The sequence below is a fragment of the Puma concolor genome, chromosome D2, assembly GCF_028749965.1.
Source record: "Puma concolor isolate L17-30 chromosome D2, mPumCon1.1.hap2, whole genome shotgun sequence".
NCBI classification, from domain to species: domain Eukaryota; kingdom Metazoa; phylum Chordata; class Mammalia; order Carnivora; family Felidae; genus Puma; species Puma concolor.
The window spans coordinates 79,581,405-79,605,076 of NC_141677.1; the positions used below are offsets into that span (position 1 = coordinate 79,581,405).

General features: G+C 50.4%; 1 protein-coding gene across 1 annotated transcript in view; it reads left to right on the forward strand.

The window, feature by feature from the left end:
- Nucleotides 1-23,672, forward strand: part of DMBT1 (deleted in malignant brain tumors 1) — a 76,615-nt gene that overhangs the window by 50,687 nt on the left and 2,256 nt on the right. Inside the window, exons 25-39 of the mRNA XM_086679467.1 lie at nucleotides 1,333-1,656; nucleotides 4,176-4,499; nucleotides 5,240-5,269; nucleotides 8,729-9,052; nucleotides 9,507-9,533; nucleotides 10,111-10,143; nucleotides 11,893-12,046; nucleotides 12,330-12,532; nucleotides 12,938-13,258; nucleotides 13,910-13,930; nucleotides 15,023-15,052; nucleotides 15,265-15,415; nucleotides 16,674-16,882; nucleotides 17,710-17,894; nucleotides 22,340-22,728. Of these exons, the coding sequence (XP_086535593.1) occupies nucleotides 1,333-1,656; nucleotides 4,176-4,499; nucleotides 5,240-5,269; nucleotides 8,729-9,052; nucleotides 9,507-9,533; nucleotides 10,111-10,143; nucleotides 11,893-12,046; nucleotides 12,330-12,532; nucleotides 12,938-13,258; nucleotides 13,910-13,930; nucleotides 15,023-15,052; nucleotides 15,265-15,415; nucleotides 16,674-16,882; nucleotides 17,710-17,894; nucleotides 22,340-22,728 (2,725 nt within the window). The remainder of the gene's footprint in view (nucleotides 1-1,332; nucleotides 1,657-4,175; nucleotides 4,500-5,239; nucleotides 5,270-8,728; nucleotides 9,053-9,506; nucleotides 9,534-10,110; nucleotides 10,144-11,892; nucleotides 12,047-12,329; nucleotides 12,533-12,937; nucleotides 13,259-13,909; nucleotides 13,931-15,022; nucleotides 15,053-15,264; nucleotides 15,416-16,673; nucleotides 16,883-17,709; nucleotides 17,895-22,339; nucleotides 22,729-23,672) is intronic.

Below are 23,672 nucleotides of genomic sequence, written 5' to 3' on the forward strand. Positions count from 1 at the left end.
ATGGATTCGGTGCATATGTGGCCCTTTGTGGCTGGCTTCTTTCAATGGCAGACCCTCTCAAGGTTCACCATGATGGCACACGTACACAGTGGCCCCATGAATCCCTAGCCTTTTTTTTTTTTTTTTAAACCATGCATCGGTTGAAGGCCACGTCGATTAATTTTACCCTTGACTCATTTGAATAGCCTTTCCATGACTGCTGTGTACAAGTTTGATATTTGAACAGCTGTTTACAGATCTCCTGGGTATATACCTAGGGGTGGAATGTGTGGGTCAAGTGATGACGTTATGTTTCTTTCTTGTGGAAGCGCTGAACTGTTTGCCACAGTAGCCACACCAATGTAGGGTGCCATTAGCAGTGTCTGGAAGTTGTGCTTTCTCTACATGCTCAACGACACGACTTCTTCTGTCACTTTCATTGTAGTCATCTGTCTGTGGCTAGGATTTGCCTTTTCCTAACGGCTGCGGAAGCGGTCGTCTTCCCATGGGTTTGTTGCATGTGTCCATCTTCCTTGGAGACCAGAGCTCTCATTGAACGCATGCCTGGAAGAATGAGAACCAGACAATGGTCATGCCCCAGCCCAGCTCACAGGGTGCAAAGGGCTGGGTCCAGGTGAGCCCGATCACTCACGAGGTGTGCTGTCGTGCTGAACCTGGCAAATGACCTTCCTGCCGGCAGACCTAATGCTGCCATGTTGTGTTTCTTTTCTGCCACCCACAGGTCCGGGCTGCTGTAGGTGTGCACAGCTCAGAGTCAGTGATCGTTAGTCCTGCCCACTGGTAGGATATTCAGAGGGCTCACGGACTGTTTCAGATTGAGTCCGAGCTCGGGGCTTAAGAGCGACACGGGTCAGCGGTCAGCATAAAGGAACCTTCACAAGAACCCTCAGGCCCAGTAGTAGGGCGCGCGACATAGGACGTTCAGGGGAAGGTGGAGTCTGCAAGCACTAGGTCTAGGACAGTTTCTTGATGGTGGCTGGGTAGGAACTCTGGGCTTGATGTAGGTGCTTGGGTTGGTCATCGAGGTAGGGAGGCAGGCGGCTGGCTTTGACCCTTCGCCCCTGCTTCCCATGACCAGTCAGCAATCCCAATGCTGACACTGTGGGCCACCAGACTGTGCACATGCGTAATGCGTAAACCTCATGACCCTGCAGGGTATCTGAATAGCCCCTCAATGATGAAAAATGGTGAGCAAGCTTCAGAGAGTCCTGTGCTGGGCAACCTTAACCTGCATGCAGAAGTCATGGTCCCTGAAGTAATTCTTGTCCACTGAGACCCTGGGGCTTTTCCTCCGGGGAGGAAGAGAAAGATAATTTTTGTGTCTCCTGCTAGGGAACGAAACAGGTTTGTCCCTGAGGCTGGTGAATGGAAGTGACCAGTGTCAGGGCCGCGTGGAGGTCCTGTACCGAGGCTCCTGGGGCACCGTGTGTGACGACAGCTGGGACACCAATGACGCCGACGTGGTGTGCAGGCAACTGGGCTGTGGCCGGGCCGTGTCGGCCCCGGGAAGTGCCCGCTTTGGTGAGGGCTCAGGGCCCATTGTCCTGGACGACGTGCGCTGCTCCGGGCAAGAGTCCTACCTGTGGCGCTGCCCCCACAACGGCTGGAACTCGCACAACTGTCGCCATGGGGAGGACGCCAGTGTCATCTGCTCAGGTGAACCTCAAAACTCTCATGGCGATTACTGAGAACCGACACACTCCTTTCTCCAGGGTCTCCACCCAACCTCTCCTGGATATCTGTGTCTCTAGGTCTCCTGGGCACAGCTGTCCCCTGAAGTGCCACAGAGGTGGCCCGCAGGGGCAGCTGCCCTCTCTCTGTGGACAGAAATTGCTTGGGATTATCAGTGACACTGTGGGTGACAAGGTGCATTCCCCATTCAGTGGGCAGGCAAAATGACCCCCTGCTTGTCAGCTGGATCGTCTGCTCGGTCCACATTTCCTGATTTCCTGGGGCCCTTTTCTCAAGGCGCACTTTTGGGAATGTGGTCGAAAGATGAGCCACCTTCACTCCTTTGTGGCCCTATGATTCTGGGTCGTCCATGAAGCCAACCTAGGGAGCAGGATTGCAGTCTAGATTGCGCATCTGGGGCGACAGTGATAGTAGTGGCGAAGGGGATGGATGTAGGGAATGGCTGGTGAGTGGTACATGGAACACTGATGAGCCACCTAGGACCCCGGGGCCTGAGCTTGGCCCCCTGCAGAAAGCCTGTGAAACCTTGTCAAGGCTGAGCGCATGGCACCTGGGATGAGAGGCTTGGGATCTTCGTAGCGTAACTGTTCAACCCATTCTAGCTGTTTCCACGTGGCGTGGATGCAGTGGTTCTGAGGGTGTTCGTGGGCCTGCTGGTGGCATTGCGTCTGCCGGAAAGCCAGTCCTCAGGCCCAGCAAGGCAGGCAATGGCAGTGGGACATAGGGTGGGGCTCCCAGAGGACTGAGAGATTCATGGAGGGCCCTTGCCGTATCTGCCCAAGGACACGTGGAGTCATCTGCTTGTGAGATTAGGCTGATTTCTACAACCTTTGATCCAGTTGGAGCACCTGTGTGCTTTTGTGTCTGCCTTGAGGTTTTTTCTGTTACAGCTGTTCACCCCAAATGTACAGTTTGCCCGGGTGAGTCTCAGGTGACCCCACTGGGAATGTCTCTTGTCATGGTTCCCATCCTTCTTCTCAGCGCTCAGGGAGAAGCACCGCTCTTGGTGGAAATTATGGGTATCCCGTGTTCCTGCTTGTCAGTTAGTCACCACAGGGGTTCTTAAAGAGACCTGGAGCTCCAAGAGGCCCGTCTGGCCATCAGCCCAGGAGGTTTCATGTAGTTGTTTCAGGCTGTCCCAGGAGACAGCTGCGTGCAGGTTCGGGGAACTGGCCTGTGTGTCTGGATTTCAGCTGTAATGCAATCTGGGCTGACACGTTGGGTGGAACAGTGGACACGGATGACCACTGCCCTTCTCCCGAAGGGACCTCAGAGCATGCTGGATTCTCTCCATCGCTCGCTGTTTGGAACACCCTCAGATTCATCTGTGTCCCGTGCATATCTCCAAAGCAGATGAACAGTGCCCTGCGGGTGAAGGTGTAACAAGTGATGGTGTGTTACAGGCACTAGGATATCTGACTCATTTCAGGTTGACCCAGCACCCCTCAGACATGCATACCTCAGGGTGGGTAGGATGCAAAGGCCCTCTGAGGGAGACAATGACATGCCAGGTTTCGAGATGGATGTGGACGGACCAGGTGGTCCTCCTGCAGAGCCTTCATCCCAACAGGGCTGGCCGAGCAGCAGGCCTGTGCAGCAAGGTGACAATTGCAGGTGTCAGTGGTCAAGAGGCCCGCCACACACTCTTTTCCAAGACTCCTTCCCGAGATGTCTACCTCTCGCTCTTCCCTCTGTCACGACTTCTGGGCCCCCGGGCCCCCTGTCTGCCCACCTATAAGACCAACAAGGAGTAATATTTGTATCCCAAGTCCCTGGCTCACTCTCCTTCTACATAAGGTTTGGTTATGGAAGTCACAGGAGGAGACTCGGGGTGTGTCTTTGCTCTCTTTGCCCCTCTGTGTGTGTTTGGTAGCAGAAAGAGGTGACTCTCAGATCCCAGGTCTGAAGGTATGCGGATAGCCCCCTGACTCCAGTGGGATCGATGTTCCGTGCTGACCGTTCTGCAGGAGGTTAATGTAATGCTTGGAGGTCTGTCCAATCTCCTGAGACCTCCCTCATGGCTCCCAGGCCGTGGAGCGTAGCCTTGGGAAGAAGGGGGCCCATGTGCTAGCATTCCACCTTTCTTGCCACGTTGCAAGCAGGTCCTGGGGCTCTGCCCGAACCCAGGCAGGACCCTACAGAAGCCAACAAGCTGCCCCACAGGGCAGTGGTCTCGGCCTGACAGCGATGGCTGGAAGATGCCCTCGTGAGCATGCCCAGCGTGGATGGGGGTTGTCTTCCTACTCACATGCATTGCGTCATAGCGTCTTTTCCTGCATCGTGGCATCCTTTGGACAGGTCTGTCTAGGTGTCTCAGCTCTTAGGGTGCCTGGGCTGAAGATTAAGCTCTTGGCACGTTTGAAAAGGAACGATGCCCGGGGAAGACTGGCCGTGAGCAAGCTTTTGAGTCTGGACCAAGCCTTAATTAAGCCTTTGGCCAGAAGATAGACATGGACAGTGGGTTTTGTTCTTTGTCTTGCTAGGGAACGAGGCAGGTTTGTCCCTGAGGCTGGTGAATGGAGGTGACCGGTGTCAGGGCCGCGTGGAAGTCCTGTACCAAGGCTCCTGGGGCACCGTGTGTGACGACGACTGGGACATCAATGACGCTAACGTGGTGTGCAGGCAACTGGGCTGTGGCTGGGCCGTGTCGGCCCCGGGAAGTGCCCGCTTTGGTCAGGGCTCAGGGCCCATTGTCCTGGACAACGTGCGCTGCTCCGGGCAAGAGTCCTACCTGTGGCGTTGCCCCCACAACGGCTGGAACTCGCACAACTGTGGCCATAGTGAGGACGCCAGTGTCATCTGTTCAGGTGAGCCTCTTGTCGTTGGGAGTTTCTCTTGCTGTTGGGTAGGGAGGAGAGACCTCCTGTCCTGATCATATCGTTGGAAGCTACTTATACCCTCCCTGTCTTCCTCATGTCTCCTCAACTCTCCTCCAGTGTCAGTATCAGTTTTTGTCAGGCTGCCATTTGTCTAGATGATAAATTAGTACAAGTGCCTAACCCCAAGTCCCCGTGATGCCATTCATTGTCTCTTGCAACACTGTTGCTGGCGACGAAAGACCCGCCTGCTGGAGTTCTCTCATGGGCATCCTATGATCAGGATTGCAGACCAGTATATGTGTTCCTACTGCTGCTCCAGGTTTGGGGTCCTTAGTCCCAGTATATGTCCCCCTCGAGAATTGTGATTCCAGATATACCTTGTCATGACCGCTGTTTAAGCCTGAAAGATTGACATGCATTTTGGGGTAGTTGTATTCCTCTGTCTTGCTGCCATCGTGAGCCACTCAAAGCTCAAGGCAGTTGATTGGTTTTTGTTAACTTTGTCACCGCTTGTATACATGGAGCCAAGCACCTTGACCTGGGAAATCATGTTCTGTGTCTGCCTGGCCCTGTGAAGTCGGGCATCATCCAGGGTGTGGATATCACATGACCCACCCTCCATAGCTGGGGACTCACTTCCAAGGTGTCTACCTGCTTAGTTCCTTCCCCTCTGCATCCAGTTGTGCTAGCTTTGTGCACCCTTCTCATGTGCTGTGTTCTCTTCACAGCTGCCCAGTCCCAGCCCACGATCAGACCAGGTGAGTTCTGCTGCCTCTTGACTCTTACCCATCTCTCTCACCTTCCTCCTGTCCTAGGCCCAAGTTATAGCTACAAATAGGACTGTGGCATCTTTCTGACTCCCTGGACCTTCCCTTATCACTCTCCATCCTGTAGACAGTTCTGGTTGAATCCACAATCGATTTTCCTGTGTGGCTCAGTGGCATAAGTGCACTCTAACTGCACAATCTTCACTCTATGCTTTTGGTGGCAGTCAGTGTTCTCTTCCATGGTCATTTGTGTCTGGACCAAATTCTACAGGGATGGGAAAATAGGTATTTCATGTCATTATCCCACATGGAGCCTTCCCAAAGGAATGCCTTTCCTAAGAACATTCTGTCAGGAGTGCATGGCAGTTGTTATTGCAGATTGTACCACCTTGTTGCCATTGTCATGAACATTCGAGGGCAGGAGTTTGGCTCGTGGTAGGCTCTCCGCAGAGGCCACATTCCACTTCATCCAGCAGAACTCCTGAGACCCCACTGTCCTTGATTCTACTTACTGGTCACTTAGCTAACCTTGATCCTATCCCCCTCCTTTCTGACTGTGCTTTGTTTGTTTTTTTTTCCCAGATTGGTGGTATACGACTTCTTTCTATGGTAAGCATCCTGGATCCTGTCAAACCAGCAAACATGAAACAAATTCATCAACTGGCATTGGTGACATTTCTGAATGTTGGGTTCAGCCTCTGTTGCCCCCACCCTGTCCAGTGTGGGGTTTTCCTTTCCCCACAAGAATTATGATTTCCACCACCCACGCTTTGTGGGAGCTACTAGTCAGGGCACTCTTGTTTACAAGTGATAGGAAACTAGCTCAGCCTCTTTATGCTAGTAGAGAGTCAATGGCTCACATATTGAGGATAGTAGTGCAAAAGCTCTAGCTCAGGAAAACTGGATGTAAAAGTTACAGCACTGTCTTCCCCCCATTGTTTTTCTTACTTGCATTTTTTTATGTTTTACTTTTTTTTTTTGAGAGACAGAAAGACAGAGTGTGAGTGGAGGAGGGGCAGAGAGAGAGGGAAACACAGAATCTGAAGCAGGCTCCAGGCTCTTAGCTGTTAGCACAGAGCCCGACACGGGGCTCAAACCCACAAACTGTGAGATTGTGACCTGAGTCTAAGTTGGTTGCTTAACCAACTGAGTCACCCAGGTGCCCCCTTACTTGCACTTTCTTATGTGCATGGCTTCACCCTGGGTGCTTTCTGCATGTGGGGGGCAGTTGCCAGCCCTTGGTCTCTATGCCACCAGGCGAAAGACTCCATTTGTCTGCATATCTCTGGTGACATGTCTTCGAAGGACTTGAGCACCTTCTTGGCAGTAGATGAGTCACCAGAACCATGTCCATGTGCTCTGATAGCCTGGTCAGGGTCCCCATGCCCACTTTCCTGTTCCCTAGGAGAGAGGGACTGGATGTGATACTATGCTCTACTTAAACCTTATGGAATGAAGTCTTCACTGGTTTATACAATAGGAAGGATGGTTTCTGTACTTAAAGTTCAGGGCAAGAGATTTCTGACATGAAGAAAGACCTCCCCTGTTGCAGCTTTCCCCTCTGCCAGGTAGTCTCTCCTGAATGCTGTCCATGCTTGTGTAGCCCGGCACAGAGCATTGCCTCTCCCTGGGGTGTCAGCCCACATTGCACTTTGCTCTGGAGTTGGCCTCTAGCATAGGGTCCAGTTCTGTGCTGACAGTACAGTGTCTATGGGGCAACTTAGAGCGCCTGGATTTCCCCTAGACTCTGGTAGCTCGTCTTCCATAGGGACAGCAGGACTCTCAGCTCCTGCTCATTTTAATTCTGCAGTAAACTCTGATTATGGGTTCTGTGACTCAAGACTATAGTAGATGGCCAAATAATTTTTGTTTTTCTGCTCTTTGGGTCTCTGGGCTATATCTACCACAAAACTTATCAATTTAAAGTGTAGAATCCTGAGCTTTTTAGTGTGCTCACCAAGTAGTACAACCATCACACTATCTAGTTCCAGAATTTTTCATCACCTCTGCTGGAAATCCCATGGCTTTAACCATTCACATCCCAAGCCCCTTTATAGCCTGGTCATCACCTCTGTGCCAATGGATTTGTTCACTCTGGACATTTCATATGAATGGAATCAGCCAATACAGGGCCTTGTGTGACTGGCTTTTTTCAGGCAGTAGACTCTTTCATGGTTCACCATCGCGGTGCATGTATGCATTGTCAGGATGCATCCCTATCCTTTTTTCTATCCATTCATTTGTTGAAGGGCATGTTGATTGTTTCTCCCTTTGAGTATTTTGAGTAGTATTTCCATGTACTTCTGTGTACAATTTTCTTGTTTGAACACCTGTTTCCAGACCTTTTGTGTGTATATCTAGGTGTGGAATGGTTGGGTCAAATGATAATTTAAGTTTACTTTTTGTGGAAGTACTGAACTGTTTAACACAGAAGCAGCACCAATTTTGGGTAGGAGTAGCAGCATCTAAGGGTGTTGCTTTTTCTACATCCTCAGACTTCTTCTGGTCCTTTATTGTAGTCATCCTTGTGGGCAGGAGTTGCTATCTTTCTGTGGTTAGGATTTGTATTTTCCTAACAGCTAGAGAATTGGGCATTTCTTTCATGTGCTTGCTGCATGTGTCCATCTGCTTGGAGAGCATGGCCCCCATTTTATAAATGCCTGAAGGCCTGAGGACCACACCATGGTCAGTGCCAAAGCACATCTCACGGGATAGTGAGGGCAGGGTCCAGGTGAGCCTGAGGAATCATGATGTCTGGTCTCGTGCTGAATCTGGCAGATACCCTTCCTGCCAGCAGGCCTAATGCTACCATGTTTTGTTTCTTTTCTGCCACCCACAGGCCTGGGCAGCTCTAAGTATGCACAGCTAGGAATCAGTGATAGTTACTCCTGCTCACTGTCATGATATTCAGAGGGTTCATGGACTGTTAAAGATTCAGTACAACCTTCAGGCTTGAGGGTGACATGAGTTAGTGGTCAGCAGTAAAGGAACCTTCAGAAGAAGCCTCAGGCCCAGAGGTAGGGTCCATGATATATAGGACAGTCAGGTAAAGGTAGACACTCCAAATGCTAGGTCCTAGGACATCTCCTTGGTGGCAGCTGGGTAGGATCTCTGGGTTTGAAGTAAGTGCTTGGTTGGTTGCTGAGGTACTAGGTCATGCTGCTGGCTTTCACCATCGCCCCTGTATCCCATGACCTGGGTCAGCAATTGAAACGATGACATTGTGGGCAACCAATCAGTGAACATACATAAGTCATCTGACACTCAAGGGCACCTAAAGTAGACCCTGGATGATGAATAATGATGAGCAAGCTTCAGGGAGTCCTGTTGCTGGGCAACCTTAACCTGATCCCAGAAGTCACAGTCCCTGTAGTAAGTCTTATCCACTCAGACCTCAGGAACTCTTCCTACAGTAACAAAAAAGAAGATAATTTTCCTGTCTCCTGCTAGGGAATGAATCAGGTTTGGCTCTGAGGCTGGTGAATGGAAGTGACCGGTGTCAGGGCCGCGTGGAGGTCCTGTACCGAGGCTCCTGGGGCACCGTGTGTGACGACGACTGGGACACCAATGACGCCAACGTGGTGTGCAGTCAGCTGGGCTGTGGCTGGGCCGTGTCGGCCCCGGGAAGTGCCCGCTTTGGTCAGGGCTCAGGGCCCATTGTCCTGGACAACGTGCGCTGCTCCGGGCAAGAGTCCTACCTGTGGCGCTGCCCCCACAACGGCTGGAACTCACACAACTGTGGCCACGGGGAGGATGCCGGTGTCATCTGCTTAGGTTGGTCTTCACAAAATTGGGACTGTATTTATTATTTGTAATTTTCTCTAGAAAAAACTCTTTTCTCTCACAGGTCTCTTAATCTTTCTGAAGTTCTCTAATGGCAGGCAGTTTCCTTCATATCTTGAAAGACACTGCATGACCAATCATCCCTGGTGTCCTTGAATTTTATGGGAGGACTGGAACATCTTCTCTAGCCGGGGCCATAGAGCAGAGCCACATATTAATGTGCATAAAGGTTGTAAGAACAAATTCTTGCAACACTTTTTTTGTGGAGACCTGCCTCGAAGCTTTTCATTTACCATTCAGCTCCTCTGCACCACTCCTGGAAAGTCTTTCTTAGTGATAAACGGGACAGGCACTCAGCAATTCTGTTTCTCAGAATCCTGAGTGGCTTCTTCCAGAATGTCCTTCACAGAGACAGAGACTGATAAGGTATTTTCTTTTCTCACAGCCTCCCAGAGCACCTCTACTACCCCAGGTGAGTAGGTGCATCTCTGCACAGTGTGGGCCCCTCTCCTGAATTCTACTCTAATATTTCTAGAAATAGGAGGAGAAGACCAGGATCTTCTCTTTGAGGACTCTGGGATGTGTTGCAGTGACCAGCTGAGTCCCCAGGACCTTAGTTCTTACTTAGCTTAGCCTGAGGGCCCTTCTGGGGCCCCTGCCACTCTCTGCGGCCAGCGCTTGTTCAGAGAGGCTGCTGTGGAAGAGGTTTGGGACCCTCTGGTCATTTCAGATGAAATAATTGTTTGAGTCAGAACCGTGATCATTTGAGAAACACGACCCAGTACAACTTGTACAAGTGCTTGTCTGTTTCAAGAATCCCTTCACATCGAGAGAGCAATCTGCAAAGTGTGCCTTGCCCTACTGCAAAAATATTTGGTGCCATGTGTGTGGGGAAGTGTTACACACACTAGCCCACCCCAACCATTCGCAATGTAAATGAGAAATGTCTGGGCTCTGAGAAGCCCTTTATTAAGCAAAAGAATTGAGCTTTCTCTACCAAATGAATGACCGTGGAATTTAAACCTAAAAGCATTTCATTTTCTTTCTAGATTGGTGGTACCCACATACTACAACCACTGGGAGTAAGTATCACGTTCTTCCACCTGAGGGCATGGGGTTCTCATCCCCAGGCTTGGCTGTCCAGGCAGGAGATGCCTGTAAATGAACAGCCCAGTTCAACGTGCACACATAGCCTCCCTAGGTCTGCCCCACTGCACACCGCATTCCAAACTACACACACAGCCTGCATCTACCTTCCACACCCTCAGCCCTTACGTCCCCCCTGCCAGGTAGATGATTTTTGTTTTCATAAGGAGATCTATTTCCCCTTCCTTTAAGGAAATGAAATAAGTGATTCTTCAAGGAATAGACTTAAAGGCTTTTATTTCTTGGAGGCTCTCCAAAGCTTTGAGAGAAGGGAGATGATAAATGGGTAATTTCACAAATAACCATGTTTTTACCAGTTTTCCCTTGTGATATGGCTATTGTTCAGTAGCTTTCCATCACTCTTGAGAAATTATATGGCCACTTGTTTATGTCATCGAATATTCTCTTTCCATCGTTTTAATGCCTGCATTGTATTTCATTACACGGTTATGATCACGAATTATTTAACTAATCCCCAATTGCTATTTATATTTCTTCATTATTATGAATGATCCTTGATGTAGAATATATATTTTTTTGAGAGAGAGAGTGCACAAGCAGGAAAGGAACAGAGAGCGCGAGAATCCCAAGCGGGCTCTACACTGTCAGTGCAGTGCCCAATGCGTGACTTGATCCCACAAACTGTGAGATCAAGACCTGAGCCGGAATCTAGAGTCGGACACTTAACTGACTGAGCCACCCAGGCACCTGAGTATCTAAATACTTTTAAATGGCCTATTAGACTGGCCAACGAAAGTTTGAATGCTAAATACTATTTGTCATTCTCTGCTAAATAGTAATAGCTAATACTGTTGGGTGCTTCTTATGTGCCAGGAAATGCTCTGAGAGTTTTCACGTATTGTCTCATTTAATACTCCTAAGAATCTCGGGGCGCCTGGGTTTCACAGTCGGTTAAGCATCCGACTTCAGCCAGGTCACGATCTCGCGGTCCGTGAGTTCGAGCCCCGCGTCAGGCTCTGGGCTGATGGCTCGGAGCCTGGAGCCTGTTTCTGATTCTGTGTCTCCCTCTCTCTCTGCCCCTCCCCCGTTCATGCTCTGTCTCTCTCTGTCCCAAATATAATTAAAAAAAAAAGTTGAAAAAAAAAATTTAAAATACTCCTAAGAATCTGATGAGACAGATGTTATGATCACTCCCAGTTCTCAGATAAGGAAGCTGAGGCAGAGAGGTTAAGTGACTTGCTCAAGATCATGGAGCTGATAACGGCAGAGTCAAGCTGCAAGCCTGGGCCTTCTGTGGCAGAAACCCTACTTTCGACCCCACTTTACACTGCTTCTTGTCAACTGGCAGGAGACCCTAGGGAATAAGTTCCTTTACACAGCGCTCTCCATGGGCCAACACTCCCACTCAGCCAGCGTTATCCCTGTAACCCCCTGAACAATGACAATCATCACTTTGTTGCTTTCTTGGCATTTTTGCTTCAAGGTGACTCAGGCTCTCTCTGAAGCTTGGGTCACCTCTGGACAGAGAGTCACTTTTCTAGGCCCTTTGGGGGAGGTAGATCCTCAGATCAAGGTCCCTAATGTGAGGCAGCCCAGGACCGGGCCCAAGAGAGGAAAAACTGAGTCATGTTCTAAGGTCAGAGGACTCGTACCCAAAAGACAATTGCTTGTTGTAACACACCTGAAACCTGCCATGTTGGTGTGTCCCTCTCTCTCCTCTGTAGGACCCTCTTCAAATTGTGGTGGCTTCTTATTCAATGCCAGCGGGACATTTTTCAGCCCATCTTACCCTGGATACTACCCCAACAATGCTTACTGTGTCTGGGAAATAGAAGTGAACCCCGGCTATCGCATAAATCTGGGATTCAACAGTCTGCAGTGAGTAACAGCCAGGTCATCTGGCGAAGGATGGTCCTCCACGGTTTGGGCTGTGTGCGGGGCTGAGATGCTTTACACTCTCGGATGCCATGGACCACATGTCACATTGCTCTGATCCTACCATGAAGCGTCCAGCAACATTGGGAATTCCTTTAATCTGATTGAGGAACAGCTCAAAGAATATTTTAGATTCAGTAACGTTGCCCGTGAAAGTCCAAACTATCTGTAAAATACAGGAGCGATAGAGATTTCAATGTTGACATGAATCCACTTTTTCATACAGGCTGGAGGTGAACAGCAATTGCAATTTCGATTATGTCGAAATCTCTGATGGACCGCTGAACAGCAGTAACTTGCTGGGGAAAATTTGTAATGGCACCAGGCAAATATTCACCTCTTCTTACAACCGAATGACCGTTCGATTTCGAAGTGACATCAGTATCCAAAGCACCGGCTTTTCTGCTTGGTATAACTCCTTTCCTCGAGGTGCGTTCACACTAAACCCGATCGACCTGACCTTGGAGGCTCAGTGTGTTTATGTGGACCCTGCTTCTGGGTATCGTGGTTCCCACATGAAATCAAACATCCCTCCTCCTTGTCTCACAGTTGACTGGTAAACGAAAGCTAAGAGATGTAGGGAATGGGGGACACAGCCTGGTCTTGGGTTTGCCACAAAATTCCCCGGAGACCTGGTGACTGACCTTACTGTGAACCAACATGTTCCCATCTGGAGGGTGAGGGGGTCTGAGCCCCTTCCAGCTTGATCTTGGAGACATCTGTACCCTGATCAGCTGCCTGGTGACTTTAGGAGTGAGAAAGGCCCATGGGTTATTTGGCCTGTGAGGTCTGTTGTGGGAGTGGCCATCATTTCTTATGCCGTGTGTCTTTCAGATGCCAGCCTGAGATTAGTCAGTTCAAATTCCTCCTACGGTGCCTGTGCCGGGCGTGTGGAAATTTACCACAATGGCATATGGGGGACGGTTTGTGATGACTCCTGGGACATTCAGGATGCCCAAGTGGTCTGCAGACAGCTGCGGTGTGGATATGCAGTGTCAGCCCTGGGAAATGCCCATTTTGGGCCCGGCTCTGGTCCCATCACCCTGGATGATGTGGTGTGCTCCGGGACAGAATCTACTCTCTGGCAGTGCCGGAACCGAGGCTGGTTCTCCCATGACTGTGCCCACCGGGAAGATGCCGGAGTCATTTGCTCAGGTACCACATGACATCATTCATGGAAGGCCCCTTTCACCTCTGACCTGCTACAGAGTGACAGCTAAGGGCCGGTGGCTGATGGTATTTGTGGCCCAGTTCTGGAAGTGGAGGCAGACCGGAGCTTGTCAGCTTATGCCCTTGGCCTTCCCACTCCAGGAGACCATGCAGGGGCCACTGTGTCTCCGGTGGGTTTCTGGGCCCCAGAGCCATCACGCTGAACACACAGCTGGCATGCAGTGTGTTCTCACCCTTCTATCTGCCCTGTGACCTTTAGCAATGAGGTCATGTCTGTAGGCCTCAGTCTCCTCGTGTATGGAGAGGAGATGGTCACAATAAGCCTGCTTCCAAGGGCGATTAGAGAACTAAGTGGCTCATGCGCGTGAACCCTTAGAACGGTTCCAGACAAGTAGGAAATGAGGAATGAGTGATGGTGCGACTTTGGCTGTGGCACTGACGATCCCCAGGTAATGATGGGGCTGGGGGAGCAGCTGGGGAGATGTGTGCAGGCCTCCCCCTGCTAACACAGGCCTCCACAGCACAATGCACTCACTGAAGAGGTCAGACTGTGTCACTTGGGTGTGCCCTCCCGCATTCTGGCCCCTCCTCCAGACACACTTCAGTGACTGATGCTTTTTTTCTATCCCTTTACAGGAAGCTACCCAACAACACAGGGTAAGTACCCGTGATTCCTGCCCGCTGCCTGGCCGGCCCTCTCCATTGCTGGTGCAAGATGTCCCACTCGGTTTCACAAGAGTTGTCCCCAAGGCCTTCCCCAGCACTGGGGGCAACCCTGCAACTAATGTCCCTACCTGAGGAGGCTGGGCCTCTCTCTCGGCTCCCTTTGTTCATCAGTAGCCTGGCCAGCCTGGCCAGCTCTCTGGTCAGTCCCTAGGAGAGGCCAGCCACCCGTGTAGGTCCTGCCTATCCTTAGGACACCAGACCCTGCTCAGTGCAGGCCAGTGGGTTCTGTTTCATCACTGAACTCCATGCAGGGCCAGTTGAAGCTCCCGATTGCCCGGAGAACTGAGCTCCTGATTGCTCTGGAGCTCCTGATTGCTCCGGAGCTGTGGCCAAAATTGCTCTAAGCATTTCCAACACACCCCTGGCTCCTGAGATCTTTCCCCTCTGTCCCCACCCCTCCCCTCCTCACCACCTGCTTCCTGCAGCAGCGACCCCTCAGCCTCCCTGCCTTCATTCTTCACACAGCAGCTGGGCATCCTTATGAAATGCAGGTGTTGGTCCCAGCTCCCACACCCTTGCACCCTTCATGTGACTCCCCAGGGCCATCTGGCCACAGATCCCCACTGCTTGGGAGAGTCTCTAGAGCTCTCCATGATCTGTTTCATTTCCTCCCCACCCCCTCCTTGCTTCATCCACACTGATGTTCCCTAAATGTGCAACGTACTCTCAGACCTGGGTCCCTTTGCACTTTCTGTTCCCTCTGCCTGGAATGCCCCTGTACTTTTTTGCCTGATTCCATCCCCCCAACCCCGACCCCCCCTCACCCCCAGCAAATTACCTGCCTTCTCTCCTCTGCTTAGTCTGGGTCAGGAGCCAATGCTCTGGGCTCCCACCATGTCCTGGGCTTACCCAGGGATTTGCTCCTTCCCATCCATCCCTCTGGGGTGTGAGCTCCCTGAGGGCAAGTATCCAGCATTTGGCTTTGAACCCAGGGTCGGCACATTTCCTCACAGCACAAGTGAGGACAACAACTGTGTCCACGATGCCAGGAAACTGATTGTTATCTTTTCTCTTTATCAACAGCTCCTGTTTACAACGTCACCTACCCGAACAGTAAGTTCTGGGCTCTCTGAGAAATCCCCTTCTTCTTCCCCAGTGACGGTGCTACCAGGTGGGGCGGCGGGGGTTAGGGGAGCCTCTCTGGACAGTCTGGGTCTAGGACGCCTCCTGCTGGGTTTCTGTCTAGGGAGTTGTTTAAAAATTTCCCCCAGGTGACTGTGCCGTGGGCTCTGGGGGTCCTCAACATTTTTGTTTCATCCCGACAGCAAATTACTCCTGTGGAGGCTTCCTGTCCCAACCATCAGGGCACTTTTCCAGCCCATTCTATCCTGGGAACTATCCAAACAATGCCAAATGCCTGTGGGACATCGAGGTCCGAAACAACTACCGTGTGACTGTTGTCTTCAGAGATGTCCAGTAAGTGTGTGGGGCTGCCTCACGGATATTTCAGAACAGAGCAAATGGCACCTAGCCCTTCAGGAATGATGTTTGCCCACTTGACATGTTCTCTTATGGGTTCAATTTGTTTATCAAGCACAGAGGCAGCCTGTGGAGGTGCAGCCAGGACAAGAGCCTTGGTTTAAAGTCCCAAGTCTGTCACTAATTTGCTACGTGACCACAGGAAGTCACTTAATTTTCCTGAACCTGAGTCAAAGCAAGAGAATAAAATACCTGCTTCCCTCTCCTCTCTGGCTACTGGGAAGGTCACACGAGAGAAATATGTGAAAATACTTGGAAAATATTATCCAATAGGAGGGATGATTGTTGGAGTAATAGTAACACAGAAAATCTTATTAACCACCCCGGTTGTGGTTTTTTTGTTTGTTTTGTTTTTTTTTTAAAACAATTTTCTCTCCACTCCTTCCTTTTTTGGGATGAGTTCTTGGGGTCAAGCAGAGGTGGAGAAGTCACTACTGCAGAGGTTAATTTATCTGTTCCTCATTCAATGAAGAGTGGGAATCACTGTTTTAAGCAGGAGAGACAACATCAAAGCCACATTAATATAATATTGGTCCAAGGAAGGGAGTGACCATGCAGAGGTATTTTAGAGTCCAGGAAGGAGGGTACCATTATTTTTTCTGTAATAGCCATTCTTGAACAGAATGGTTTTCTCTCTTGCTTTTTGGTTGCAGTGCCCTTGCGAATCTCTGCCTTGGAAATTCATTTGGAGTCTTGTAAAAGATATAATATTATTTTAATTTCCTCATCATTATAATTCAATTTGCATTTTGGAGACTGTACTTAAAGCCCATTCAATCCTCTGGAGGAAGGTTGACCACCTAACCTTCAGAGAGGTTATTTGACTTGCCCAATATTTATTAGTTCAGTTACCTATTTCTATCACTATGAATTCATGAATATTTATATTATTCTATGGGAAACCAGGGTCTGTTTGAATGAAGAAACAGTCTAAGGCAGGCTGTGACCCCTTCCTTTCATGGTGCAGAGGGGTGTCAGGAGAGGGGCTGTAGATTCATATGTGTGACCCCCAAAAGGCAGGACTAAGATCCATGGAGGTCACCGGAAGGTGAATGTCACTGTATTATCTTCAGCTATTATTTTCAGAAAGTCGCCATTTCTGACACCAAGGTGTGGCCCCCGTCACTGAAGTCTGACCCCCTGCATTAAATCCTGGCTGAAATCGAAGCCAAAACTCTGTGTTCTGTCCCTGCAGGCTTGAAGGAGGCTGTAACTACGACTATATCGAAGTGTTTGACGGCCCCTCCCACAGCTCCCCTCTGATTGCCCGCGTTTGTGATGGAGCCAGGCGCTCCTTCACTTCATCATCGAACTTCATGTCCATTCGCTTCGTCAGCGATGGCAGCATCACAAAGAGGGGCTTCCAGGTCGACTACTATTCCCGTCCTTCCAATGACAGCACCCGTAAGTCCCCTCGTGAGGGCTCGTTGTCAAGGGCACCTCTGAGAGGCTTCTGCTGCCCAACCCTTCTGTGGTTGTGAAGTAAGAAGCCAGGGCAACCTTGTCAGGTCACCGAGGCTTATCTGGTGCTGGGAGGGGCCAAGAGCAGTGGTCTTGGACTCTGGCTGCCCAGAAATGAGGTCAAGGGCCAGAACTGGCCGATGGGCAGTGTGGTGGCCTTACTGTGGTCATCAGAGACTAAATGTGAGGTCATACTTTCAGCACATGGTGAGATGTCCGCGCCAGGGGACACAGGTGATCTTGGGGCCACTGAGACTGTGCCCCGAGACAGCACGTTTGGCTGTGATCTCAAGATGGACTGAACCATCCACTCAGCTGCTTCCAGCTAATGGCCACGATTTGAGCTGTTAAGTGGACTGATTACAGATTGGCTTAGGGACCGGGCAAGGTGATATCCAGGCTCTCTTTCGCAGTCAGGATTTTAAGCATTGACTTGTTCCATAGCTAAAGGACTTTATTTTACAATTTCCCAACCCTTCAACCGGAGCCTTACTTTATGGATAAATGGCAGGTTGGCAAAACATTTTACCCATTTCGTGTCCTGCCTCCATTTCTCCATCAGGGGAATCCTAAGTTCCTGTGCCCTCAAAGGGGTCTTGTGAGAATGACGCTGACCCGAGCCAGGGGGCAGCTGGGGGGTTGGGATGAAGCCTGTTCCAATGCGGACTGTCTTCATCCGCCATCTTGGTCTCTGCGCCTTTCTACGGGAGGGGTGCCTGGCGGGCTTGCTGGGGTGCTGACTGCCGGTGTTGTTTTCCCTTGGCCACCAGAGCTGCTTTGTCTGCCAAATCACATGCAAGCCAGCGTGAGCAGGAGCTACCTCCAATCCTTGGGCTACTCTGCCCGGGACCTTTTCATTCCCAGCTGGAATGAAAGCTACCGGTGTCAGCCCCAGATAACGGCCAGCCAGGTGACATTCACAATTCCATACTCAGGCTGTGGCACCATCAAGCAGGTGAGCCCAAGGCTTTCTACTCTCTCTCCTACTGAGTGATCTTTCTTAAAGTGATGTGTGCTGTGTTTCTTGAATTCATGATGCTACAGTCAGTGTAATCAGGGTGAAGATTTCAACCTGTCCCTTGATGCTATGATGTAGCTACAGCCGCTTCCAAATGTAAGGATGAGGAAGGAGGCTGCCTTCCGCACCCAGTTTTCCCCACCCTGTCGGGCATAGAGGGTGCAGGGCAGGCTGCCACTCACATCAGCAATGACCGTAGCGCCTCCCAGGGGCAGCTCCAGGTTTTACAGGGCCTGAAGCTTATAGGGTTTGGGATTACGGTTGGTGGGGGGGGGGGGGGGGGTGCCTCATTAAAGAGAACAATGCGACCTTTTATCAATCTCATAAAAATATATGGCTGGCCAACACACCGCTAGGCCTTGGAAGAAACCATGCATGTGGGAAGCCCTGAGACTTAAGTTTCATTAGCTTCACAGAAAATCAGCCTCCGCAGCTACCATTTGCTGAGGTGTCACCATCTAGGGTGACCGACTGTCTTGGCTTGCCTGGGACTTTGCAGATTTCAGCATGGCAGAGTCCCATATCCCACAAAACTCCTCGATCCTGAGCAAACTGGACGGTTGCTCATCCTACCGGGGACCAGACACTGGGATTAGCCGGTGTCACGCTCCCCAAATCCCCGTCAAGTGTTCTCTCATCATCAACCCACTTTAAAAATAGGGAGGTTGGGCTTCGAAGGGTCAAGCAGGTTGCCCAACACCACTTGGCCAAGAAAGAGTAGGGCAAATGCCAGACTCTGGGAATCCCAAAAGCCTTTCCCGGAGTGAAAGAAGCCAGCCACACAGGAGTACTTACTCTTCGATTCCCTGTGTGTAAAATTCAGACACGGAGAACAAGCGAGTGATGGCAAGCCAACCTGGTCAGAGGGGATTGCCTGCAAAAGGGCAGGAAGGAGCTGTTTTGGTTCGTGGAAGTCTTCCGTCTCTTGTGGTAGTGCTGATTGTCAAACCTCGCTGAGTGGCATCCTTACAATGGTGGCATTTAATTTTATGTAAACTCACTTTAAATTATCTATCCTAAGTTCTGAACGTTTGGCTGACACCTAAGTAATCATTTCAAGATGTCGTCTTCAGGGAACAGGCGCAGTGCAAATGTTTTTACGTGGCTTAGGACTGCAGTAAACACACAACATGAAATGCTCGAACATATATAATGTGTGCAGCACACACACACGTTCAGAGGGTGTCAACTCACCAAAGACGTACTGAGCATTTGCTGTGACCCAGCACTGGGTCAGGTGCCGAGAAGATGCTGTTCATTACCTGGCAAGGTCATTCCTGATCCTTTGACACATAAGAAACAGTGGAGACGAAGGGGATGGTCATTTAGCCAAACAGATTGGCCTGTTGGCCATGAGTGGGTGCCTAGGCCTGAGGGTCTAAATTGCCACTGTGGCCATTTCCTCAGTCCCTACAGACACTGGCTCCTTTTCCTCAGTCCCTACAGACACCAGCTCTCCTTCTGAGATGAACTGAGTGGGTCAGGGAGACCTACACGCAGAGAAGGGAGCGTATCACTCACACCATGCAAACATTTTAGTCAATCTGGCTTTTTTATATTTTGCCCTATAATTTAATTCTGTTGGATTCTGGTTTGCCATGAGTTTAGTCAGTGGGAGTCAGTGCACCAAAGGTGATTATCCCTCCTGGTTCCAAACGTGCAGCCTGGAGACTCTGACATCTGGGTCACCTCATCGATGTTCCTGCGTCTCCATTAGGAGCCACCAAAGCAACGTGCCGGTGCTGGTTCTTCTAACTTGGCTGATGGTGGGCAACACGTGCTACATTGTCCTTCCTCCATTTATTTAAATGGCTGCGTCCCCTACCGGGCTGAGGGCCTCAGGGCAGAGCCAACGTCTTATTCGTCTTTGCAGCTCCCAGTGGTGCCCAACCCTTTATAATCATATTATTAACCACTAATCTGTATGCCAGCAACTGAACTAAGTTCTATGTGACTTCCGAAGTTCTCGGGGCAACTTTTATTCCCATGTAATCGTGAGGAAGCGCAGGCTTGCAGGGGTTAAGCCACTTGCCCGAGGCCACCTGGTCATGAACTGCAGAGCCAGGATTCAAAGGCTGGACGGCACACAGCGTCTGACAAGTGTTGGCTGGTGTGTCTGAATAGGTGAGGTCCCCCCACCACAGGGGAGGGACGCCAAGTGGAATCCCGAGTCTGAGACTTCATGAGAATAGCAGTTGACTTATGTGCAAGACTCCCCGTTACATAGTGAGTTCCTTCCAGACTGAGCAGACATCTGATAATGAATTGTAATATAAAATCAGAACTGCTTTTTATGATCAACAAATAAACCTTCACGCCACATTCATTGCTTGGAGTGGATTCAGAATTTAGCTTGACTGCAGAAGTCAGGGACAAATGTGAATTCTAAGAAAACTTTGGTTTCAGTATCTGGAATGACATTGAAGGCACCTCAGCTGGTCTCTGAAGGAGTAACCAAGTGACATCTATATGGTTGCCTTTGACAACCACGTTCACTCAAACATAAAGCAATTCTTTTTTCTTTAATTCGTTTTAGAAAATATAGTGTATTTTCCATGCATGGATGGTGGGCATAGAAGAGATAAGGTCTCCCAACCCCACCAGAAGGATGCCTTCCCCAGACCTGAGTCCAGAAGATTCTGGTACTCCCCTGCTGTCTGGGGCTGCAGAGACCTCCCCAGCCACCCAGTGGAGAAAAGGAAAAGGAGGGGAAGGAAGGGTCATAGGGCTGGCAAAAATACTTTAAATTACTTGTTAAAATGTTCTCTTTCCACGTGTTTTTCTGGAAGGGACAAATTCAGTTGAGTTCTGCAACTGCAGGCATGAAGTGAAAGCCTTTCGAACAACTCTGTTTTTAATTTTGGGGAGAGAGAGAGCGAGTGAGCACAAGTGGTGGAGGGGCAGAGAGAGAGGGAGAGACAGAATCCCAAGCAGGCTCCCCACTGTCAGCACAGAACCTGATGTGGGGCTCGAACTCACAAACCCTGAGATCATGACCTGAGCCAAAGTCAGGAGTCGGGCACTTAACCAACTGAGCCACCAGCTGGCCCCCAACACACTCTGTTCTGAAGAACAGTGGTATTTGGGTGTACATACAGGTGCTGGCTGCAGCAGAGAACTTGTCTATACTCCCAAATAGCCAGGAACTGGGTTTTGTTCTGGACAGGGCACACAACGAAATGTGACGACATGGCAAACCGCTTTTTTTTTTTTTTTTTAAGAGTAATTTAGCTTCACATTTTAGGACACCACCGTGGTGTTATTTTCGTTCTTGTTCTTGCAAAAGCACCAGTTGCTTGTGAGAATTCATACTTGGCTAGCAAAAAGAAGTTTGCTTCTGGCCATCGTAACACTGGGAGGGGGCGTGTTACCCCTGCCTCTGCCTGGCAACCACTGGCTTGGGCTCACCTCGCTTGGGGCCAGGTGATCATGACCATGAAGCTGCCAGAGGGCTGCATTTATCTTGTCTTCTTGGCCATCTGGGTCCCATTTTTCATTCATGACAGTACTTTTGCTGAGCCCTGTCCCCTGTGGCTTTCATTCATTCCACGGTTTTGATTGATGCTTATAGAACTGTTGACACCATGCCAAGTCCTGATGACATCATTTTTTCCTTGAGATGCTCACAGACCATGGAGTGCAAGGCTCTCATCCCCAGAAGGTCACTCTTAGGCACATCGAACAGCATGAGAGATCAACATTCCTATGAATTTGCTGTAAAAGGCACAGTAGGAAGCGGTCCCGTGGTAGGGGGAGTGGAAAAGCAGAGTGTGATGGGAAGGACGCCAGCATTGTTGCAGCCCATTCAATTGTCCACCTGAGCCTCTGGGGAAGCCCCCACCCCTGAGGTCGCTTCCCGTCCCGGCGGCCTCAGACACCAAGCTGCAATAGCTACTGAGCCATCCGAACAGCACAGTGACAACTGATCCCACCAGCCTCTCCCCCAAATACGTCAAATACATAGCCACCTCCCTTGGTTTATCCCAGCCATGGTGAGAAGGAGGCAAAGCCAGCACAGAGGGCCCTGAGCCACGGAGTCCGGGCAGCTTAGTTGTGCAGCACGGCAAGGGGTCATCCAGACACGCCCGTCTTCCCAAGAGGAGCGGCTCCCAGGAAACCCTAACACCTGGCCCACACTGTGGTCCCCATCACATGGTAGAGGAAGGGAGTTGTGTGAAAGGAAGGAGTCCTGCTGGTGTAGCAGCATGCCCAGCCCAGGTCGTGGGAGCCATGGTAGCAGCCGCGTGCCTTCTCTGTGTGGTCCTGGGAGGGTTTTGAAGTCTGGCTGAGTCACTTTGCCCTCGTTGTCACCCAATTCAGCAATGAGCTTCCCTCAGCAGGTGACAGTTGCCTGACTTTGCTCTCCCGCCTTCCTCTCCCAGGCCAATAATGATACCATCATCTATTCCAACTTCCTCGAAGCAGCTGCTTCAAATGCCATCATCAAGAGGCATAAGGACTTCCGCATTCATATCAGCTGCAGGATGCTCCAGAACACCTGGATTGACACCATGTACATTGCTAATGACACCGTCGACATCAAGGAAGTGCAGTATAGCAGTTTCAACGTGAACCTTTCCTTTTATACATCATCTTCATTTTTGTATCCTGTGACCAGCAGTCCGTACTATGTGGACCTGAACCAGAACTTGTACCTTCAAGCTGAGATCCTCCATTCTGATGCCTCCTTGGCCTTATTTGTGGATACCTGTGTGGCGTCCCCATATTCCAACGACTTCACATCTTTGACTTACGATCTTATCCGGAGTGGGTAAGGAGTGTCTTCATGGAGTGAATGTTAGCCTTCACCTGACAATTCAAACCCAAGTAGCCCAAAGTCTCAAGGAATGCAGATTTGGGTTCTAGTGGTTCCAATGTAACCATTCAGGTTGTCATTCCTGGTTCACATATGGGGAGACAGATGTGTGGAGATGGTGGAGAAGTGAATGAGTCACCAGCAGTCACCAAGCAGGTTAGCTGTAACTGGGATCTGACCCAGGTGACCAAACTCCATAAGAAGACATATGTGTGGTGGGGAAAGCCTTGGTTCTGCAGCAGATAGAGGTTGAGATGCCAGCTCTGCCGTGGACCAGCTGCATTGCTGTGGGCGGGCAAGGGCATCTATCCTGAGCCAGTCTCCCCACCCATCAGATGCTCATAGTGATGCCCACATCATAGGCTGTTGGGAGGATGAGATGGGAGGGAGTAGATGCGGCCCTGGGCAAAGAGCAGGCACAGAAGGTGGGCCACAAGGAAGGTTGTGGGTGAGTAGCAGGGGTCAGCAAGGGTCCCTTAAGCTAGAAGCTGAGAATGGTGGTTCCAACCAAGCCAGTTGGTGGCCAGTGTGGCCAGACTGCGGTTACTGGTACCCAGGTTGCACTTCTCTGCAGTCCCGCTTCCCTGGATTATTTATTTTTGAGAGAGAGAGAGAGAGAGAGAGAGAGACAGCATGAGTAGGGGAGGGTAGGAGAGACAGGGAGTCACAGAATCTGAAGCAGGTTCCAAGCTCCGAGCTGCCAGCACAGAGCCCAACACGGGGCTTGAACCCACAAACCACGAGATCATGACCTAAACCAAAGTTGGACGCTCAACCGACTGAGCCACCAGGCGCCCCTTGGCACCTCAGTAACAATCACATAAAAGCACAATTTAGAGGTTGTGCTGATAGGCTAAGGGGCTCTGTTATGAATCAGGGTTGGGAGGTTAAATCTTACA